Raw genomic sequence first — 18,113 nt, forward strand, 5'->3', positions numbered from 1 at the left:
AAATGTGTTTAATTTTTACTGTCATGCTTTCAATCATTCTGCTTACAATTCAATCATAGCTTGAGAAATGGCTGAAGAATGGGCAAAGCCGAGAAGATAGTTTTCCCAGGGATCGGGAGCTTCAAAGCCATCAGGAAATCCCAGCCCGGTGACCTTCATTTGCTCATGCACTAACAATTCACAACACCGTGCATTTTTTCCAATGCACTTTTCTTCTTTGGCAAGCCTTGTATGCTCCCATGAGGCAACGTCTCATTTTCCCTGGAGGTATTCTGATGTTCACTCTTCTCTTCCTTATATACCTTCCAGGTTCCCTCCCTAACAAAGAATGAGGAGATGAAATGGAACAAGACTAAAGAGGACGCACTCAGTGTCACACAAGTCCTTCCCGGGCACTAACTATCTCATATCTCTCCTGTGTAATAATCTCATTTCAGAATTAAAAAGGTAACACATTTTCTGATCACACGAGTACAATGTCTACATCAACAATAACCATGACCCTGAGGTCTCCTTCAAGCAAGCTGATCCCTCTCAAGGATGGACTTCCAATGATTACTGTAGATGGCCATGCTTCAGCGTTAGGTGTTTTTCAGCTTTTCAGTGAGATAAAAATCATATAAAATAAGTGCCATAAACACGTTTGGCTAATAACTCAAAGCAAGCTCCTTCACGCTGTGTTCTACGTTGTTCTTCCAGTCCCCTGCACACTGGTGAAAACACAATCCTATAGCCACATGCGTAAGACTAAGGTAGGCTTGGTTTAGCTCTTTTACTAATATAAACAAGTCATCCATCTTTTTCCCCCATTTTAAATAAACAACAGCCCAGGGATACTTGACCACATTTTATCCACTGACAGTATGGCTTGTGGATGACCTTCTAGCTCCAGAAACACCAGAGCAGGAATCTGCAGAATCAATTCCACTGCGCTCAAGTGCCCCGACTTGATATCCTTTTTCAAATGCGTTTAAAGTGTTGTGGTGGCTAAAAACAAATATGGATTAAGAACCCTAAATACGTGCTTTCTTCTTAGAAAAAGATTTAGGGGGCCAGAGAAGAGGTATCAGGAAGAACTGAGCCATTTCCTAACAGAAGTAGGGTTTCGTGCCAGAGTTTCATGCCTAGGTCATTTAGAAGTTATTTCTAAAACCAGAGAAACATCCAATTCACAAGATAACCCAATGTTAGGTAGTGGCTGCGGGCAAGGTTGTGGGGAGGGAAGACAGAGAGGCCAAGTACACCCAGGAGATAAGAGTCATGATTTCCTGCAGTTTCACTTCAGTTAAGGCTTTTTTTTTTTCTTCTTCTGCCTCACACTCTTCTCTGAGTCACCACATCTCTGAAATTCTCTCAAAATGAGTTTCTCCTCCCTCTCTGTGACTTTAGCAACAGTTACAAAATATATTGGTGTTCCTCTTTTGCTTCCCGCCCCCGTTCTCCGGGGAGGGAAAGGAACCCTACAACCTGGGCGCACGAAGGCATTGTCCTTGCTGCCTCTGATGAAATCATCCCCCAGTGGACGCTCTGAAGTTCAAGTGAAACTGTGGCCAAGGCCGCGTTTTAGACACCCAGGCCGGCATGACCAGGAGGGGAATTCTGCTCCGGGGGCCGGGAATCCCCAGGGAAAGGTCTAGAAAACCAGGGATATCCCCGCGTTCCTGCGCGGCAAGGTCAGAAAAGAGCTCCGAAGGAAGAAGTCCTGGGCCCCGGAGGGACAGGTGTTTCTGGGCGGAGGGCAGACCAGACCCCCGGTGGGGCGGGGGGGGAGGGGGCGCCAGCGGAGGAGAGGAGGTCCTGCCCCACCCCGCCGCCTGCACCTGCCTCTCCGCGCCCTCCAGCGGCCCTTCCCCAGCATCCCCGGCGCCACCCGAGCCCACCGCGCCGCCTGCTGCACCCGCGCTGGGTGGGACCTGGGGACCCCCCGCGCCCGCAGGTAGACAGCGGGGCGTGGAGGCCGGGGCGCCCCCGTCTGGGGCCAGTGCCCGGGCGGCCCGCCTGGTTCCAGGGTCCCCCGGCGGCGTACCTCGGATGTAGGCGCACTTGCCCTCGTCCAGCTGGCTGGAGGCCGAGGCGCCCATGGCTGCTGCGGGGCGCGCGGTGCTGAGCGCGGCGACGGCCCTGCCCACACCCCCGGGCGGCACGGACGGCTCCGGTGGGCACCCGCTGCTCGCTCCTGCCGGCTGATGCGACGGGCCACGGGGCTCTGCACTAGTTAAAGGGCCAACTTCCTCCGAGAGGCGCCGCCTTCTGGGACGCCTCCTCCAGGCCCGCGCCCTCCTAGGAGCTGGGGGCTGGCCCCGGCCGCCTTCCCGCCCTCGCTCCGCCGCTGAGCCCCGAGGGGATCTCTAGTCTGGAAGGACTTCCCGCGCCTTCACTTTTGCTGAATTCGGCTTCTTACTCTCAGCGGTTCAGGGCAGCCCAGGAGCACCTTGGGGTGAGTGGACCATTTCCCAGGGGACCGGAAACGCCTGGGAGCTGGAACCTTCCCCACGCACTTCTCACCAGGTGGAGTTCTAGACTCATTGCTTTGCTCACCCTCTGATACAAGAAGCAAGAGTTCTCAAGCATCACCGAAGAACTTGTTAGAGGTGCAAAATTTGTGTTTTTTCCCCCTTATTTTATTTTATTGTTTAAAGTATTACAAATAGTAGTACATATGTCTCCTTTTTTTCTCCCATTGTAGAAATGCAAAATTTCAACTCCCTCCCTCTCGGCCTCACACACACACACACACACACACACACACACACACACACACAGCCCCGATTAGAAACTCTGGGAGTGGGGCCCAGCAATCTGTGTTTTCAGGGCACTCCAGGCAATTCTGACACCTGCTGGAGTTTGAGAACCAAGTGTAACTTTGAACCTTCCTGCAGGCAAGAAGCTGGGCCAAGGAGGGCGTGGGGAATGAAGAAAAAGAAGGGAAGGTAGGGGAGGGTGGGGGTAAGGGGGAGAGATCAACCAAAGGACTTGTATGCACGCATATAAGCATGAGCGAACGCAGACAACAGGGGGTGAGGGTGAGGGCAGGACTGGGGGGATGAGGGGACAATGGGGGGATAAAGACACATTTGTAATACCTTAATTTAAAAAAAAAACAAAAGGGAGAGAGGGAGGAAGGAAGGAAGGAAGAGGAAGGGAGGAAGGGAAGGGGGGAAGGAAGGAAGGAAGGGGAAGGAAGGAAGGAAGGAAGGAAGGAAGGAAGGAAGGAAGGAAGGAAGGAAGGAAGGAAGGAAGGAAAACTTAGGGTAACCCAGGGTTGGGTTCCACAATGTGTTGCCAGCCCTGATACTCCTGAAGACTTGATCGGTCTGTTCTTACACCTCTAGGTTCAGTTCCTCTCCTTGACCAACTGGAAGCAGTTCATTAGAAAGGGCATCTGTTCTTTTCCCACAGCCACTATTTAGCTTGGCAACCCCTCCCAAGTGCGAACCAGCTTGGGCCGAAGGGCTACCACTCATGTTTTAATGACTCCTGTTGACTTAACCTCCAAGGTCAAATGGTCTGTGCACACAAGAGCCAGGCCTGAGGGAGACTTTGAAGGCTCTTCCCTCCGAAGTTAATTCTCTAGGATTTTAACACAAAGATTTCTCACTCCTCATACCCAGTATCTCACACCCTACACATCCAATCCATCCAGATATCCTCTCAGTTCTACAGCTGACCCTTAAACAGCGTGGGTTTGAACCTCAAAGGTCCATTTATATGTAGTTGTTTTTCAATAAGTATACAGTCAGACTTCGATATACCCCCTTTTCAAACTCCTCGATTTTGGTATCCCCGGGGATCCTGGAACCAATCCCCTGCGGATAGTGAGCATTTAGGGAGTCAGAAGTCATCCGTGAATTTTCTTGTGGGAGAGTTGATGCCCTAATCCCCTGGTTGTTCAAGGGTCAACTGTACTTTTAAAATTCCTTCAATGTCCAACCATGTGTCATTCCCTCCACTGTTATCATCCCCATAATTTCCACCTGGACAATTACAATAGCCTCCTAACGCTTCTCCTTTCTTCAGAGAAAAAGCCACAAAGTCTATCACTGACAGCAGGCCCAAATTCTTCTCTACCCTCACCCAGGACAGCTCTCCCCTTCCTCTCTCTGTTCCAGCCCCAGTGGCCGTTTTGCTCTGCTAAGAACACACCATGCTCTTCCCTTAGATATTCACATGGTTCACTCTCTAATTCTCCCTTATTTTAAATCTCCACTTAAATGCTAACACCTCAGAGAGGCTTTTCTTAACCCCCTAGTTAAACACCAGCCCTCATTTCTCTGCTCCTTACCCTTCATATTTCTATTGGTATCACGTAGCATCACCTGACATATATTTCTTTCTCTGTCTTTCCCTACTGAGACAGAAACTCCATAAGGTCAGGGATTTTCTTTGTTGATGCTGTTTCTTTTGTTTGTTTGTTTTTTATTATTATTTTTTTCTTTAGGGGCAAGGATTTTTATTCATTATGTTCTCTGATGTGTCTCAAATGCCTAGACCAGCACCTGGCACATAATAGGTACTCAGGAAATAACCATTGAATAAGTGAATGAATAAAATTTAAATGTAAGAATCTGGACTCAATAAAAGCTGTGATCTCAATAACTAAAGAGCATTTCCAAATAGCTACATATGCAATGATTTAAACTATTCAGTGTTCAATTCTTTTCTCAATATTGGCTCTAAGAATTAAGCACATCTCCTCAGAGTAGTTTTATTATATAAATTGCTATAAGTGTGCCTCAGAATACTGTTTTATTATGATTATTATTACTAAAGAAAACTAATTTGGGTCTTCTGCCAGAATATAGTTTTAGCTTTTCACCTTTTGATGGGAACACTCTGAGAGTAGGCTGAGTATTCTGATTCATCATTCTTTGCTCATTTGCAGCATTCACAGATGGAACAGAGTGCAAGGAAGGATTTGTATGGTGTAGTATTAACAAGCTTTGTAACCCAACAGTTCCAGCTTCGAATCCTAACCTGATAACTTAATAGCTATTGGACCTGGTCAAGTTGCTCAACTTACCTCTCTAAGTCTCCTTATCTGCTAAGTGGAGCTAATACCCCCTGAGCTGTTATCAAAATTAAATTTGATCAGGTCTATGAGGCACTCCTGGGGACATAGTATTTAATAAGTGGAAGCTAGGGTGTTATTACCAATAAGAACAAGAGTGGTCAAAGAAGTAATTTTTTAGAGAGAGTGGAATTTTAATTGGACCTTGAAAATCATTAAGAAAGAACATCTGTTCCCTTTTTTTGCCCAAACAAATAAAGCACTTTTTCCCAATCGCTTTACAGAAAAAAAATTAAGGAATTCATTATTTTAGTCATCATATTTAACATTTGCAAATCCTATGTGGGCATCATTTTATTAATCACACACTAAAAATTAGTCTCCAAGCAATTCAATAACTTTATGAACCAGATTCAACTTCATATGATTCAAATCAGCTAGTTTAGAAAATTTCCTATGCAATATTATATTTTCTATTAAAATATTCTTAAGACCATTTTTTTCAGGTAAATGACACATCTACACTAATAAAAGAGAAAGATGCAAATTGACCATACCTTTGTGACGATCACCAGCCAATCAGGAGTGAGTATACAAATTAACCCAACAAAGATGGTGGGTTAATTTGCATATGCAGGCGCTGAGCAGCCGGAGGGGAAGAAAGGTGGCTCCGGGCTGGAGCGAAGGTGGTGCCGGCAGCCAGGGGAAGGAAGGCCTATTCTTGCACGAATCTTCATGCATCGGGCCTCTAGTACTAAAATAATTGCCTTTTTAACGTCTTAATTGAGATATATTCACATAGCATGAAACTCACCCATTTAGGTTACCTTTTTTAAAAGAAACAAATGAGTTAAATAGACATCTAGTACCTTTAAAATTTGTATTTTGGGATTCCTTTGCATGACATAGAACCATGAATCCCTTGGTTACCATGTTCTCTTTGGAGTTAGTGACATCGGTCTATTTGGGCAGTTAGTGATCTTGTCTATTTAACTGCCCACAAAAGAGGTACAATCTCAAACTTCTTTGAACTTCCCCAAGTACCTTGCACTGCCCCATAATATAGGAGTAGGAACTCTGTAATTACATGATTAGTTGATAAGTACACCCGGTAAGTTACATGGTTATCTAATGTAATCTGCACAGAAACCCACTAAGGTAGGCACTACCATCATCATCATTTTACAGATGAGGAAACCAAGGTTAAGAAGTTTAAAGGATTTATCAAAGTCACCTATAAGCTGGACTTATCTGACTCCAGAGCTCATCCTCTTAAGCACCATACTACTTCTTTTATCTTAAATCTTGCTTTTGTTTATTTGCATTAGTAATCTAGGTTTTACTATAGAAAATTAGAAACTATTGGTAAACAAAAAGAAAAAATGGGGAAAATCACCCAAATCTCAATATCAATACAGTATCTTTAGATAATCCCAATTACCAATAACCCCAAGTTGGTTTAGATTCCTACAGATTTACATATATGCAGTTATAATTTATAATTATACATAAACTTATTTACAATTATTTACAAATATTCATACTATATATATATTCTGTAATTTGTGTGATAATTTTTTCATTTTGTATATTTGCATTTAAATAAATATCTAGATCCAAGTCTATGAGGGTATAAATGTAACTTAATTCACTTATCTACCAGTAATGTATACATGCCTTTTCCCATTCCTCAATCACATTAGACATTTTCATATCTGTTATTATTTTCTTATCATCATTATTTTCATTCCTTTTAATATTTGACAACTTGGGAATTGAAATAGGTATCGCATTCTATTGTTTAATTTTGAAATTCTTAATGAGAAAGATTCGTTATTTTTTTCTGTGGGTTTTCTGGCTATACATGTTCCTTTGTGAATTAACTGTTCTTGTACTTTTCCATTCTTCTATTGATTTCTTATTCTTATTGATTTGGAAGAGCTTTCTATATATTAAAGACATTGACCCATTTACTGTGGCACACATTGCAGATTAAACACATTTTGCTTTTTAAAACATGTTTTCCTATGTTCTTTATTGAATTATCTCCTTTGAAAATAGTGCTAACCACAAAGTGTAAAATCAATTAAATTAGTCTGTGGTACCCTCCCATCTTTCTTTAATGCTCTCTTCCTTTCTTCTCTTTGTACAGTTTTTAAAGAATGCCTCACCTTATCAACAATATATTTTATAGGCTGTTGTACAAAGCAGGTTAACATTTTAAAGTCATTTTATAATTTTTTTTTTAGTGAAGGAAATTCAATTATTAGCAAGACTGTTGTGATAATCTAATATGTTCTGTCTTTCTCAGGGGTGTAAGCTTTAGAACCTCCAGTCTCATTTTGATACTAACTTGCCACATAATTTGGGGAAATAATATAAATTTTCTAAGCCTTATATTCCTTATCTTAAAATTAGTATCTGTGAAAATTAGAGTATATATGTAGTACATTGGATATGCATTACTATGCCTAGTACATATTTAACATTCTCTAAGTGAAGCTAGCATGACAAGAAGTAATAAATGAAAAGGTGTCTTATAACTGTTTAACTGTAATTATTTTATTAACATATCCATATTTGTTTGCCTTTTATTCTTATGCTTATTATAGTACCTTTGTTTTGTGACCAGCAAGTCACACTTTACAGGAGGGAAGGCTCGAGGACCAATTTCAAAAAGGAAAAGTAGGTACCTATTATATTTAAATGGTATATTTGAAAGACATAAATTGTGTATTTTCATAATACAAACTATAGAAAACTAAGCTGGATAAAATCTTTCCTAGGGATAACATGTACAGATGGACTCCAACTTCTGCTCATCAATGATTCTTGAGGGGAAGCTTTCAGGAGCTCTGGGGTATGTGAAAGTTTTATTAGAAAAAGATTTCTTTTTTAAAAAACTGAGAAACATTGTTTTTGCTCAATGTACTATTCAAACATAAATCATCACAATTTTGTATAGATCTCTAGCATTGCATAAGACTTTAGACACAGAATCCATGTATTTTAGCAAAAGCCAATGAAGGCTTAGAACTAAGAATGGCAAACTCTAGAACCAAAGGGGCACTGAGCCAATCTCCAAACCTGACAAAGTCCAGACCAGTGCAGTTGCCCTGGTAAACGTTATAACCATATTATTGCCCTAGATGAACAGACTCTACGGATTCCTCTGGAGGCAAGGCTCTGAACTACCATGTATTGGGCAAGTTGTTAGTTTGGTACCAGTGCACAAAGGGAAGAGTGCCACCTGCTGGACCAGCAATGATACTCCATGCAGGGGCAGGATTTATATGGTCATGAGGGAAATGACACAGCCTCTGGTCCAAATCAAATTCATATGCTTGCACTTAAATTAGTTTAACAGTCATTTAGCATTATTCAGCTATTTGTTACAAGTGTCTTATGCTCAACTGACAAGTGAATTACTCTTCCAGAACAGACTTTTCCTGTTGAATTAATTTTGGGGGCTAATTCTATTATTTTATAAGCTTATATTTACTACTTATAGCACATTTTGATGTTAATTATCACCTATTTTGTGAAGCACAGACTTTTGATTAATTCTTCTTGGAGTTATAGTTCACTATTTTTCTTATAGTGCAAGTCACCAACACATTACTTCTCTTAGTCAGGTATCAAGAGCTGTGAAAAATAAGATACCAGAGCTCTGACTTCTATTCTGATGTCTCAAATGGGGAGATGGAAGTACTGACAGGAAACCCTAAGGGATGCAGGAACACTAGAACTGGTCCATCGAGGTGGGAAAGGATATTATATCACTGACGTTGTTTAGAATTTCTGTACATGATGATAAAAGTAAGGCAAGCTGACTTAGTTTTATCATTGCTTTTTGTTCTCTACATACAGTGCACCCCTTATTACTTAAACCAAGGGTAGACCTCTTGCACCGCATCCCCCAATATAACTCCAAATATTTGCCCACAAACGGTGTGGGCAGGTAGGGCAGAGATGTCCAGATATATCTGCCTCACATATGAAAAAAATATATAAGCTCTTGTACATTGGTTTGATTTCTTGTACCTGCTTAAAACTGTCTTCATCCACACTACCTTAAATTCCTTTTCTGATTTTGACCTTGTACCAATCTGCAGTTCATGTAGATTACAAATGATAAAGCTATCCTAGTAAATACTTTAAGGTGAATCCATTTAATCAGATTACAGGCTCCTGAAATTGAGCCGAAAATCAGCTCATTGCAGGAACCACAGTTTTGAAGGAGAAAAGCATAATCTTTAGGTGCATGAAAGCCTTTAAATACATTTGGTGAGTCTATTTCCAAACAGGCCAATCAGGATCTTGCCCGGGATTTCTCTATTGTATCGATTGAAAAAGACTGTTTGTGGGCTTGAGAAGCTGGTAGGATATGAAGGCTGAGCTGCTTAGTGGACATTTCTCCACCAGAAACAGAGCCTCTGATTGGAAGAAAGGAATTCTCTGATCACATTGTGTTAGTCCAGTCCTGGCTTGCCCAGTTACATGAAAGAATAAATGCTCCCCTTTTTTGTTATGTAAATTTGAATTGGATTCCTGTCTTCCCAACCAAAAATATTTTGACCAATATAAGGCTTTAAATACAGGGTTTATATACAGGATTAAAACATTCTCTAACTATCCTACATCCCTTTATATAATTGGTTAAAGCGAATGTAAGTAGACATTGCTTTCTATGAGTGAGTTACAGCATATGCCAACAAATGGCAGCACAATATATAACAATTCACTCTTCTTAGTCATTTTTCATTCTCTGTAGTCAGTTCTGAACGTGGTTTCTTTTCATTCTAGACATTTGATTAAATATTGTCTCATTCCAATTCAGATTTTAAATCAGCTCAAATTTTAGCAAGAGAATGAGCAGTCCTTCTGCATATCATGACCTAAATGTATATAGAATCCCTTATTAGTCTCATTTTATTCATTTTTTAAAAAATTAGATTCATGGAATTCACATTTTTCTTTCAAGTCATGCTGTAATTAAATTAGGAAGCATGGCAGAGTTTGGATTAGAACTAAATCAGTTTTGCAGAAATTCTGCAGCCTTAATAGCTAAGTTTTACATGGTTTTTATTAAAGTTATAGCCACATAAATTATATCACTTAATCCTAGAATTCTTGGAAATTAACTACTATAAGAGCAATAACGTTAGCTTAGACAGAGCCCAGCGTAGATAAACTAAGTACTAGCACTGAGAAAGCTGCCCTGAAAGTGTAGTATCAGTAAAAAAAAAAACCCACCTGGAGAACCAAGGTGGCATCAGCCTCCTGAGTTTTCTATGCTGATGTGTTTGCTAAGGCTGATGCACTCTCATCTCCACGGCTAGGACTTGGCCTCTCATGCCTAGAGCCACACCAGGCTTATGGTCAGCACTCAAGAAAGGCTTGTTGAATGAATGAATGTTCTACATAGACACAAGTCTTTGGTGTGACAAGACTTTTCCTGTAATTGCTATAAGGTTCTAAGACACATTGTGGTGGGCTAAACCAGAAGGAATTTTTCTTTTTCAAGTTTAATATTGAAGAAAATTAGATCAGAAGAGGTAAAGTGACCCCCCCCCCCAAACAGAGATGGGGTAATAAATCAGTTAACAAACCTTTATGGAATACCCACTACTGGATCAATGTTTGGCACTGTCTCAGATAATGGAGGGGTACAACAGAGTATCAGACAACCAAAGTCTCTGCCTTCAAAAGAGCTTATATTCCAGTGGAGACAAATGAGTAAATAATTTCAGGTCCTGATCATGGTGTTGCTCTGTGTAAATACTAATATAGAAAGTTGTGGTGGAGGGTGGGGAGAGACATAATTGAATTAGTAGATAAAGCACAGGACTCTCTAAGAACTCTCACATGAGCTGAGCCCTGAGTATGAGGACACATCTACACAAATGTATGGGGGAAGAATATTCCAAGTATAAGTTCAAACATCCTAAGATGGCAACAAGCTTGTGTGCTTGAGGCAAAGAAAAACAATCATAGCACTTCAACTGGAATGAAGAGGAGAGAAAATGACAGAGATGAAGTTAGGTAGGCAGATACCACACACTGTAGAGCCCTGTGTATCAGGAAAAGGAGTTGGGTTTTACAGAGGGTGATGACACACCATTTAAAAGGTTTTGAGAAGAAGAGTCATAGAACCCAGTTTTCATTCTAGGAAAATCACAAAGACTACTGTGTGGAGAATGAGCTAGAATGAGAAAGAGAGGAGGTTCTGAGACTGATTGGAAGACTGTCCTAGTAATCCAGGCTGAATGGTGATCTCTTGGACGAGGGTATAGCAGTAACTGGATTCAAGACATGTTTTGTAAGTATCTGTAGGATTTTCTGATAGGCTCTGGCCAGGTAGCTCAGTTGGTTAGAGCATCCTTCTGATACACCAAGGACTTTCGGCTGGCTGCATGTGAGCATTTGGGAAAATGAAGATACCACTTATAGTAATAGAAGCAACTCTGGGAAGAATGAATTGGGAGAATAGGAGAAATGGTTAGTTTTCCTTCGGACATGTTAAGTTTGAGAGTGCAGGAGAACTGAGTCCAGAGCTTGGAGCACTACAAGAGGTCTGCATAGGGAGGAGGAGCCAGAAAAGGGGCTGAGAAAGAGCTGCCAGGCAAGACAGAGGAAAATCCAGAGTCTGACTTCACAGATGTCTGTCTACACAGGCAACCCTAATAAGAATAGTTTCTTAACAATGTGAGAATGGGAGAATAAAAGTCTGACTGAAGTTTAAGGAGGAGAGAATAGGAGGTGAGGACAAAAAGTAGCTTTCAGAAATTTTTTCATTTTGTGAGAAAGAAAAATGGAGTGGTGGTTGGAAGCAGAAGGGGGACCAGGAGAGATAGGTTAGACTGCTAATAGAAACAATCCAGTAGAAGGGAAGAAATGGGAGATAAAGGAGAGCAAAGTAATAATGAAGGTACATAGCCACGTGGAAGGATTGGACTTTGGCCTTGATAGAAGATGGATGCATCTTCCCTAACTCAAGGGAAAGACAGGGACCTGGGTTCAGATGCAGGTGGGCTGCAGGGTTTGGTAAGGAGTTGAGGAACTTCATGGCTAATTCCATAGGAGTTGAGTCCAATTTTCCCAAATTCTACTCCAGAGTGTAACCACATAGCCTCCGTTAGAATAATGGAGCTGTATTTGTTGTATTGGACACAATAGCTTTTGAAAGATGTGATTTGGTTGATTTATAGTGTGGAAATATTCTGCAAACCTGGTCATCTAAGTTTAGAGATACACAAATTTCATTATCTAGTTGAATGAATTCTTATAGCACTAAGGTTGTTTTGAGTGCACAGCCCTCAGTTTTCAGTTTGAATAAAGAATGAAGTTAACAGCCCAGCCAATGTTGACCTATGAATCAGGAGGCAATGGTTCGATTTCTGGTCAGGGCACATGCCCAGTTGCGGGCTCAATCTCCAGTGTGACACATGCAGGAGGCAGCCAATCAAGGATTCTCTCTCATCATTGATGTTTCTGTCTCTCTCTCCCTCTCCCTTTTTCTCTGAAATCAATAAAAATATATTTTTAAAAATAATATTAATAAACACACTGAAAAGTGGAAAGAAGCAGGGTCTTTTTAAAAATATTTTTATTAATTTCAGAGAGGAAGGGAGAGGAGGAGAGAGATAGAAACATCAATGATGAGAGGGAATCATTGATTGGCTGCCTCCTGCAGGTTGGACCAAGCCCGCAACCCAGGCATGTGCCCTTGACAGGAATTGAACCTGGGACCCTTCAGTCCGCAGGCTGATGCTCTATCCACTGGCTAGGGCCAGAAGCAGGATCTTTGAAGTCATTGTTGAGCCACTGAATTAACTCTCTGATGACCTTACACCAAATTTTTTTGTTAGGGGAGTTAATAAATATATTGAATTTTAAAGCTGTTTTTTGTTGACTTCTGTCACTTATCACTGACAGCATTTTAACTGGTATGGTATTTTATTGCAACAACTGGTAGCCACCTGGGAAAAAAAGACCCTCAAACATAACATAAAAATAGATTCCTGATAGATGGGAATATAATTTAAAAAGTACTGCTCAAAGCTATGGGAATATTCTTCTATAATCATAAATTAGCGAAAGCGGTTCCAAGTACAACACAAAAGAGTTGAGGCTCCACCTGGATGGAATAATTGTTGAATAAACCATGATACTTTAAGACGTGTTGCAATGTTTATGTGGGGGAAAAAGAGGATACCTAACACATACACACTATATATACGTTGTATAAGACTATGGCTGCCAAAACCGGTTTGGCTCAGTGGATAGGGCGTCGGCCTGCAGACTCAAGGGTTCCAGGTTTGATTCTGGTCAAGGGCATGTACCTTGGTTGCGGGCACATCACCAGTAGGGAGTGTGCAGGAGGCAGCTGATAGATGTTTCTCTCTCATCAATGTTTCTGACTCTCTATCCCTCTCTGTAAAAAATCAGTAAAATATATTTTTAAAAATAAAAAAAAAGAAAGACTATGGCTCTGTGTCCATTGGGTTCTTTTTTGTTTTACTATGAAATTTCTTACATATTTGATTTTTTTAAAGATGTCAATTTTATTATCAATATAATGCAACATAAAAAAACCCTGGAGAACCTATAAGGAAAGATTGATAATCCATATAAATATTTTAAATTCTTCCTTTAAAAAGAACATTACAAGTCAAAGGACACACTAAATGTTGGAGAAAATTGCAGTTTGAACCAGAGATGAAAGGCTAATTTCCCCACTATATCAAGGATTCCTTTATATCTATTAAAAAACACCACCAGCAAATAGAAAACGATAAAGGATATTAATAAGTATGTTGGCCAACAAATGGCTCTTAAACATAGGAAAAAACGCTGAATGTACTCATAAAAAGAGGACTTCACATTAAAGCAGTACTGAAATATTATTTCTTGGATCACATCTTCCGTTGGGAAAAGTGTGGGAAACAGGCCCTCTGAGACATAGCGGGCCACAGTGTAAATTGATACAACCGAGGAGTAATTTGCATACCCATCAACATTAAAAATGTGCATCCTTCTTGAGGAAGCAATTCCACTTCAGAATTGTTTGTACACTTGTAAAATGACCTTTGTACAAGGCTATTCTTTTTGCATTACTTGTGAAAAGATGTTTTACTGTTCTCAAAATGATTATAGTCTTTACTCCTAGCTCTCGCTTGAGAAAAAAGAGGGCTTGTCAATAATAGATGAATATGAGCATGACTCCTGTGTTCTTTCTGTTGGATGTGACTTACTGACAGGTTTCTCAGGAGATGAAGGCAACCGCTTCCTTAGAATCATAGGCTCATGGTTTGGCCTTGGCTCAAGTAGAGAAAATGATGCAGAACCATTAACAGAATAGCCTGCTGAGCCACTAGAGACAAGAATGCCCAGTAACGATTCTCTAGTCTGGGTAGCCCTCAACAACAGGATTGCCTTGCATTCTTTGCTCGCAGCCCAGGGAGGAAAGCAAATGGTCTCTACCTTATCGGTGTCAAAACCATCAACAGACAGGGGAGAGATTTCACTAAATTAAGGACACTTACTAGTGGCAATTAAGTACATTGCTTCGCACATCAAAAAAGCACTCAAATAGCTATTTAATTTGCTGCACTTAACACATTATAAGACTATTAAATATGTGAAAGGCTTTAGCACTAAACCATGTCCCCTCAAAGCACAAAATTCACTACACAGATCTAACGCTATTTCTCAAATAAATGTCAGCTTTGAAATAATCCATTTTCTCAAAATTGTCCAAGAGTCATTTTTTACTCTAGTGCCCTTGGACCTTCTCCATTTTCTGTTTTTCATCTTCTGGAGCCTGGCTTGAATTACTATTTGCTGAAAATGGCGAGCTGCAGAATTTTTCCTTCATATCTAACAGTACCCTCGGTGAGGATGACAACCATTATATATAACTATGCAAATTATATTACTATATTATATTAATTGTGATGAGTCCAGAGTAGCTAGATAATTACAGATCAGGGTCCCTAGTCTATCTACCAAGAACATGCTGAATAATAAAATAGGTACCACTTATTAGCCATCCATCATGTCTAGTCATTTCAGAGGCATGTTCTTTAAGCTTTGCAACCTGGCTGCAGGTGGGTATATGCAACCCTATTTTATAGTTTAGGAAATGAGGTTGTCCCTCACCACCAAATTAAACAACTACGAAGTGACAGAACTTGATAGAAACTCTATTTTTTCTGACTAAAAGCCTATGCTCTTAATACACTGAGATTTTGTCACGCACTACTGAGATTTTTTCACTTTAACATACACATTTGCACTTGGTGTTTTTTTATCTGAAATTAGGAATTAAGGCCGTTTTCTTGATACTGTGGCTCAGTGAACTGAAAGAATACAATTAAGGGAGCATTTCATTACAAGAAAACATGCCATGAGTTTTAAGTAATTTTAATACTTCCAAGACACATTTAAATTATTTTTTCAAATAACAACTTTATGTTTTAGTTGATAAACTATACAGATTTTTCAGACATTACTTATTGAATTCTGGCAGGTTTGAATTTCCCCCAAAACATAAAGAAATACACAAAATAATTTTTAAAACTCATTTCTTAACAATTAGTAATAAGAAAAATTTTAGTTTTTATCATCACATAATTTGTAATGGACAGAAAATATTCCTCGAGTATTAGAAAATGTGTGTTTAGACACATACATTCTTTTCATTTATTTTTTTATAATATCTATGTGAAGTAGGTACTATTATCACTACTTTAGAGATGAAAAATTTGAGGCTAGGAGATTTGAAAGTCACATAGCGAGTATTTGATTGAATTGGGATGTTTTAAGTATTATTTCAGAATATGGGGAAATGCTTACAATATAATAAGATTTAAACTATATACTGGTAAAAATTGCAATTGTAGCATAAGTCAAAAAGTCCTATAACCTATTGGTATAAGTATATTAACCCAACTTTTCTCTCTCATTAGCCCCTCGCTGTAGCTCCCCAGTCTCCCCCCCGCCCCCCGCCCCGCAAGCATTCCATTCCCATGGCATCCAACTTACTCCTGGTGCCATCTTGTCCAGAGCAATTGGGTTGAAATTTCTTCAGCCTCCAAGATCAGTCCTGTCGTTAAATGTGGTCTGAAATGTTCTGCACTTCTTGGCTTTGTCACTTGAACCTACACCAAAATATTCTCTAACTGTCCACGGAGAAGCAATGTTGCCTGACTTCGACTAACTTTCCTAGTAATTTTTCTCTCCTTTCATTATGTTTGGGGGGTCATATGTACCTCAAAGTCAACATCTTATTATATGTTGCCCTATTTTTAAATTTTCTTTCTTAGGTATATAGTAAATAGGCATATTTCCTTGCCATTTATTGACTGACTTGTTTACTGATAGTGACTTCATCTCTTTAATTAGATTATAAATTCCTTAGAAGAGGCTAGATTTTTTTTTTCTTGAGCATTCCCCTGTAGAATTATAGTATAAGTTTACCATAAGCATAAACTCAGGAAATTATCAATGCAGTCTCAAAAATTCAATAAGGAATAAATCACGGAATAGATAACTTCGACTCAGCAAGAAATTCTTTTACCCTCACAGGGTGGGACCTTCTGTGTGCTTCCCCATTGTTCCCCACACCACCATGATCCAGTACAGCCAAAAATAGTGACGATTTGTTCTGGGCTCTGCTGACCTGGCAAATTCCTCCCCCGTTTGGGTCGCTGAGGCTGCTGAACCTGAGACATGCTTCCTTAAGGAAAAAGACAGATGGAGACATTGGGGTGCTGTATTCCACATGTACTGCTCTGTATCCTGGGTCAATTTTATGTGTATTCTTTCTTCTGTTCTTTTGCTGATTTCAAGTTAAAGTGAAAGTAATCTCGCCCTAGCCAGTTTGGCTCAGTGGATAGAGCGTTGGCCTGCGGGTTGATTCTGGTCAAGGGCACATGCCCGGGTTGCAGGCTCAATCCCCAGTCGGGGGTGTGCAGGAGGCAGCCAATCAATGATTCTCTCTCATCATTGATGTTTCTATCTCTCTCTCCCTCTCCCTTCCTCTCTGAAATCAATAAACAAATATTTTAAAAAATAATAATAATCTCAACCAACTTGTCATTCACACCAAGACTTAAACCTGGATCAGCCTTTGTGGTCTGACCCAGCTCATCAGGTACAACTTTTATAAAACCTTTATATGCATTTCAACTAATCCTCACAAAACAAGGAATGATGTAGCAAAGGCACTTAGTGCTCACCGATGACAACATAACCTCTACATTTCCTAGCCTCCCTTGCAGATAGGTTGGGGCCAAATGACTAGTTCTGGCCAATGAATTGAGTAGCAATCTCATTTGTTTCTTTCAAGCCAAGGGAATCAAAAGCTGGTATGCCTCCCCCATGTCCACCCCTCTTCCTGCTCTAACGATCTTGGATTGGAAGCTATTAGTCACAATAGGGAGGACAGTTGCCACATCCACAGGGAAATCTATGAGAGCAAAAAATATATAATTTCATTGTGTTAAACCACTGAGGTGTTAGAAATTATTACTGTGGCATAGCCTATCCTGTCCTGATTGACAGATGATATTCAGAAAATGTAATAACTAGTACCAAATGGGCACTGACCTATCAGGATGAGTGCAATGACCAGCCAGAAGAGACATTAGCTATAAATAACAGGCATGGCCATATGAATCCAGGCCAATTGAATATCCCAGAAAACAACCCTACAAATTTATCCCAATTTTATGCTTGATGAAATGGAACTTCAAAGAGGGCCAAGTAGCCTGCCTAAAATCAATACTTGTGATATTCAATCCAGCTCTGTTCGATACAAAGCCCACACACGGTCTTTCTAGCTCAACACTGTGTTTTCTACTTGTTGAATATGTCTAAATGACCTCAACACCTTATCAAAAGTTAGGCTGCAATAGAACTATCCAAATAGCTTAATTGTTTATCTAAACCACGGTAGTATGGCCCAATAGCGTATGTTTATTATTGTTGAGTGGTTTTTTTAACTTGCACACACTCTTGTTTCTGTAAAGAATGTCAGCATTATATCTTGCCTTTTCTTTTAATTTTTCCTTCTGTCATTATTTACCATTAACCCTGA

At 40.1% G+C, this 18,113-nt stretch overlaps 1 protein-coding gene and 1 long non-coding RNA gene across 2 annotated transcripts in view; one reads left to right on the forward strand and one right to left on the reverse strand.

Annotated features, from left to right (window-relative positions):
• NIBAN1 (niban apoptosis regulator 1) overlaps positions 1–2,081 on the reverse strand; it is a 134,757-nt gene extending 132,676 nt beyond the window's left edge. Inside the window, exon 1 of the mRNA XM_008146050.3 lies at positions 2,027–2,081. Coding sequence (XP_008144272.2) covers positions 2,027–2,081 — 55 coding nt within the window. The remainder of the gene's footprint in view (positions 1–2,026) is intronic.
• Positions 2,082–2,179: 98 nt separating this feature from the next.
• On the forward strand, positions 2,180–7,862 carry LOC114233104 (uncharacterized). The gene is made up of 3 exons (XR_008555096.1): positions 2,180–2,437; positions 7,621–7,693; positions 7,795–7,862. It is a non-coding gene; the product is annotated as an uncharacterized LOC114233104 (long non-coding RNA).
• The last annotated feature ends 10,251 nt before the right edge of the window (positions 7,863–18,113 follow it).

This window comes from Eptesicus fuscus, chromosome 22 (genome assembly GCF_027574615.1).
Source record: "Eptesicus fuscus isolate TK198812 chromosome 22, DD_ASM_mEF_20220401, whole genome shotgun sequence".
Classification (NCBI taxonomy): domain Eukaryota; kingdom Metazoa; phylum Chordata; class Mammalia; order Chiroptera; family Vespertilionidae; genus Eptesicus; species Eptesicus fuscus.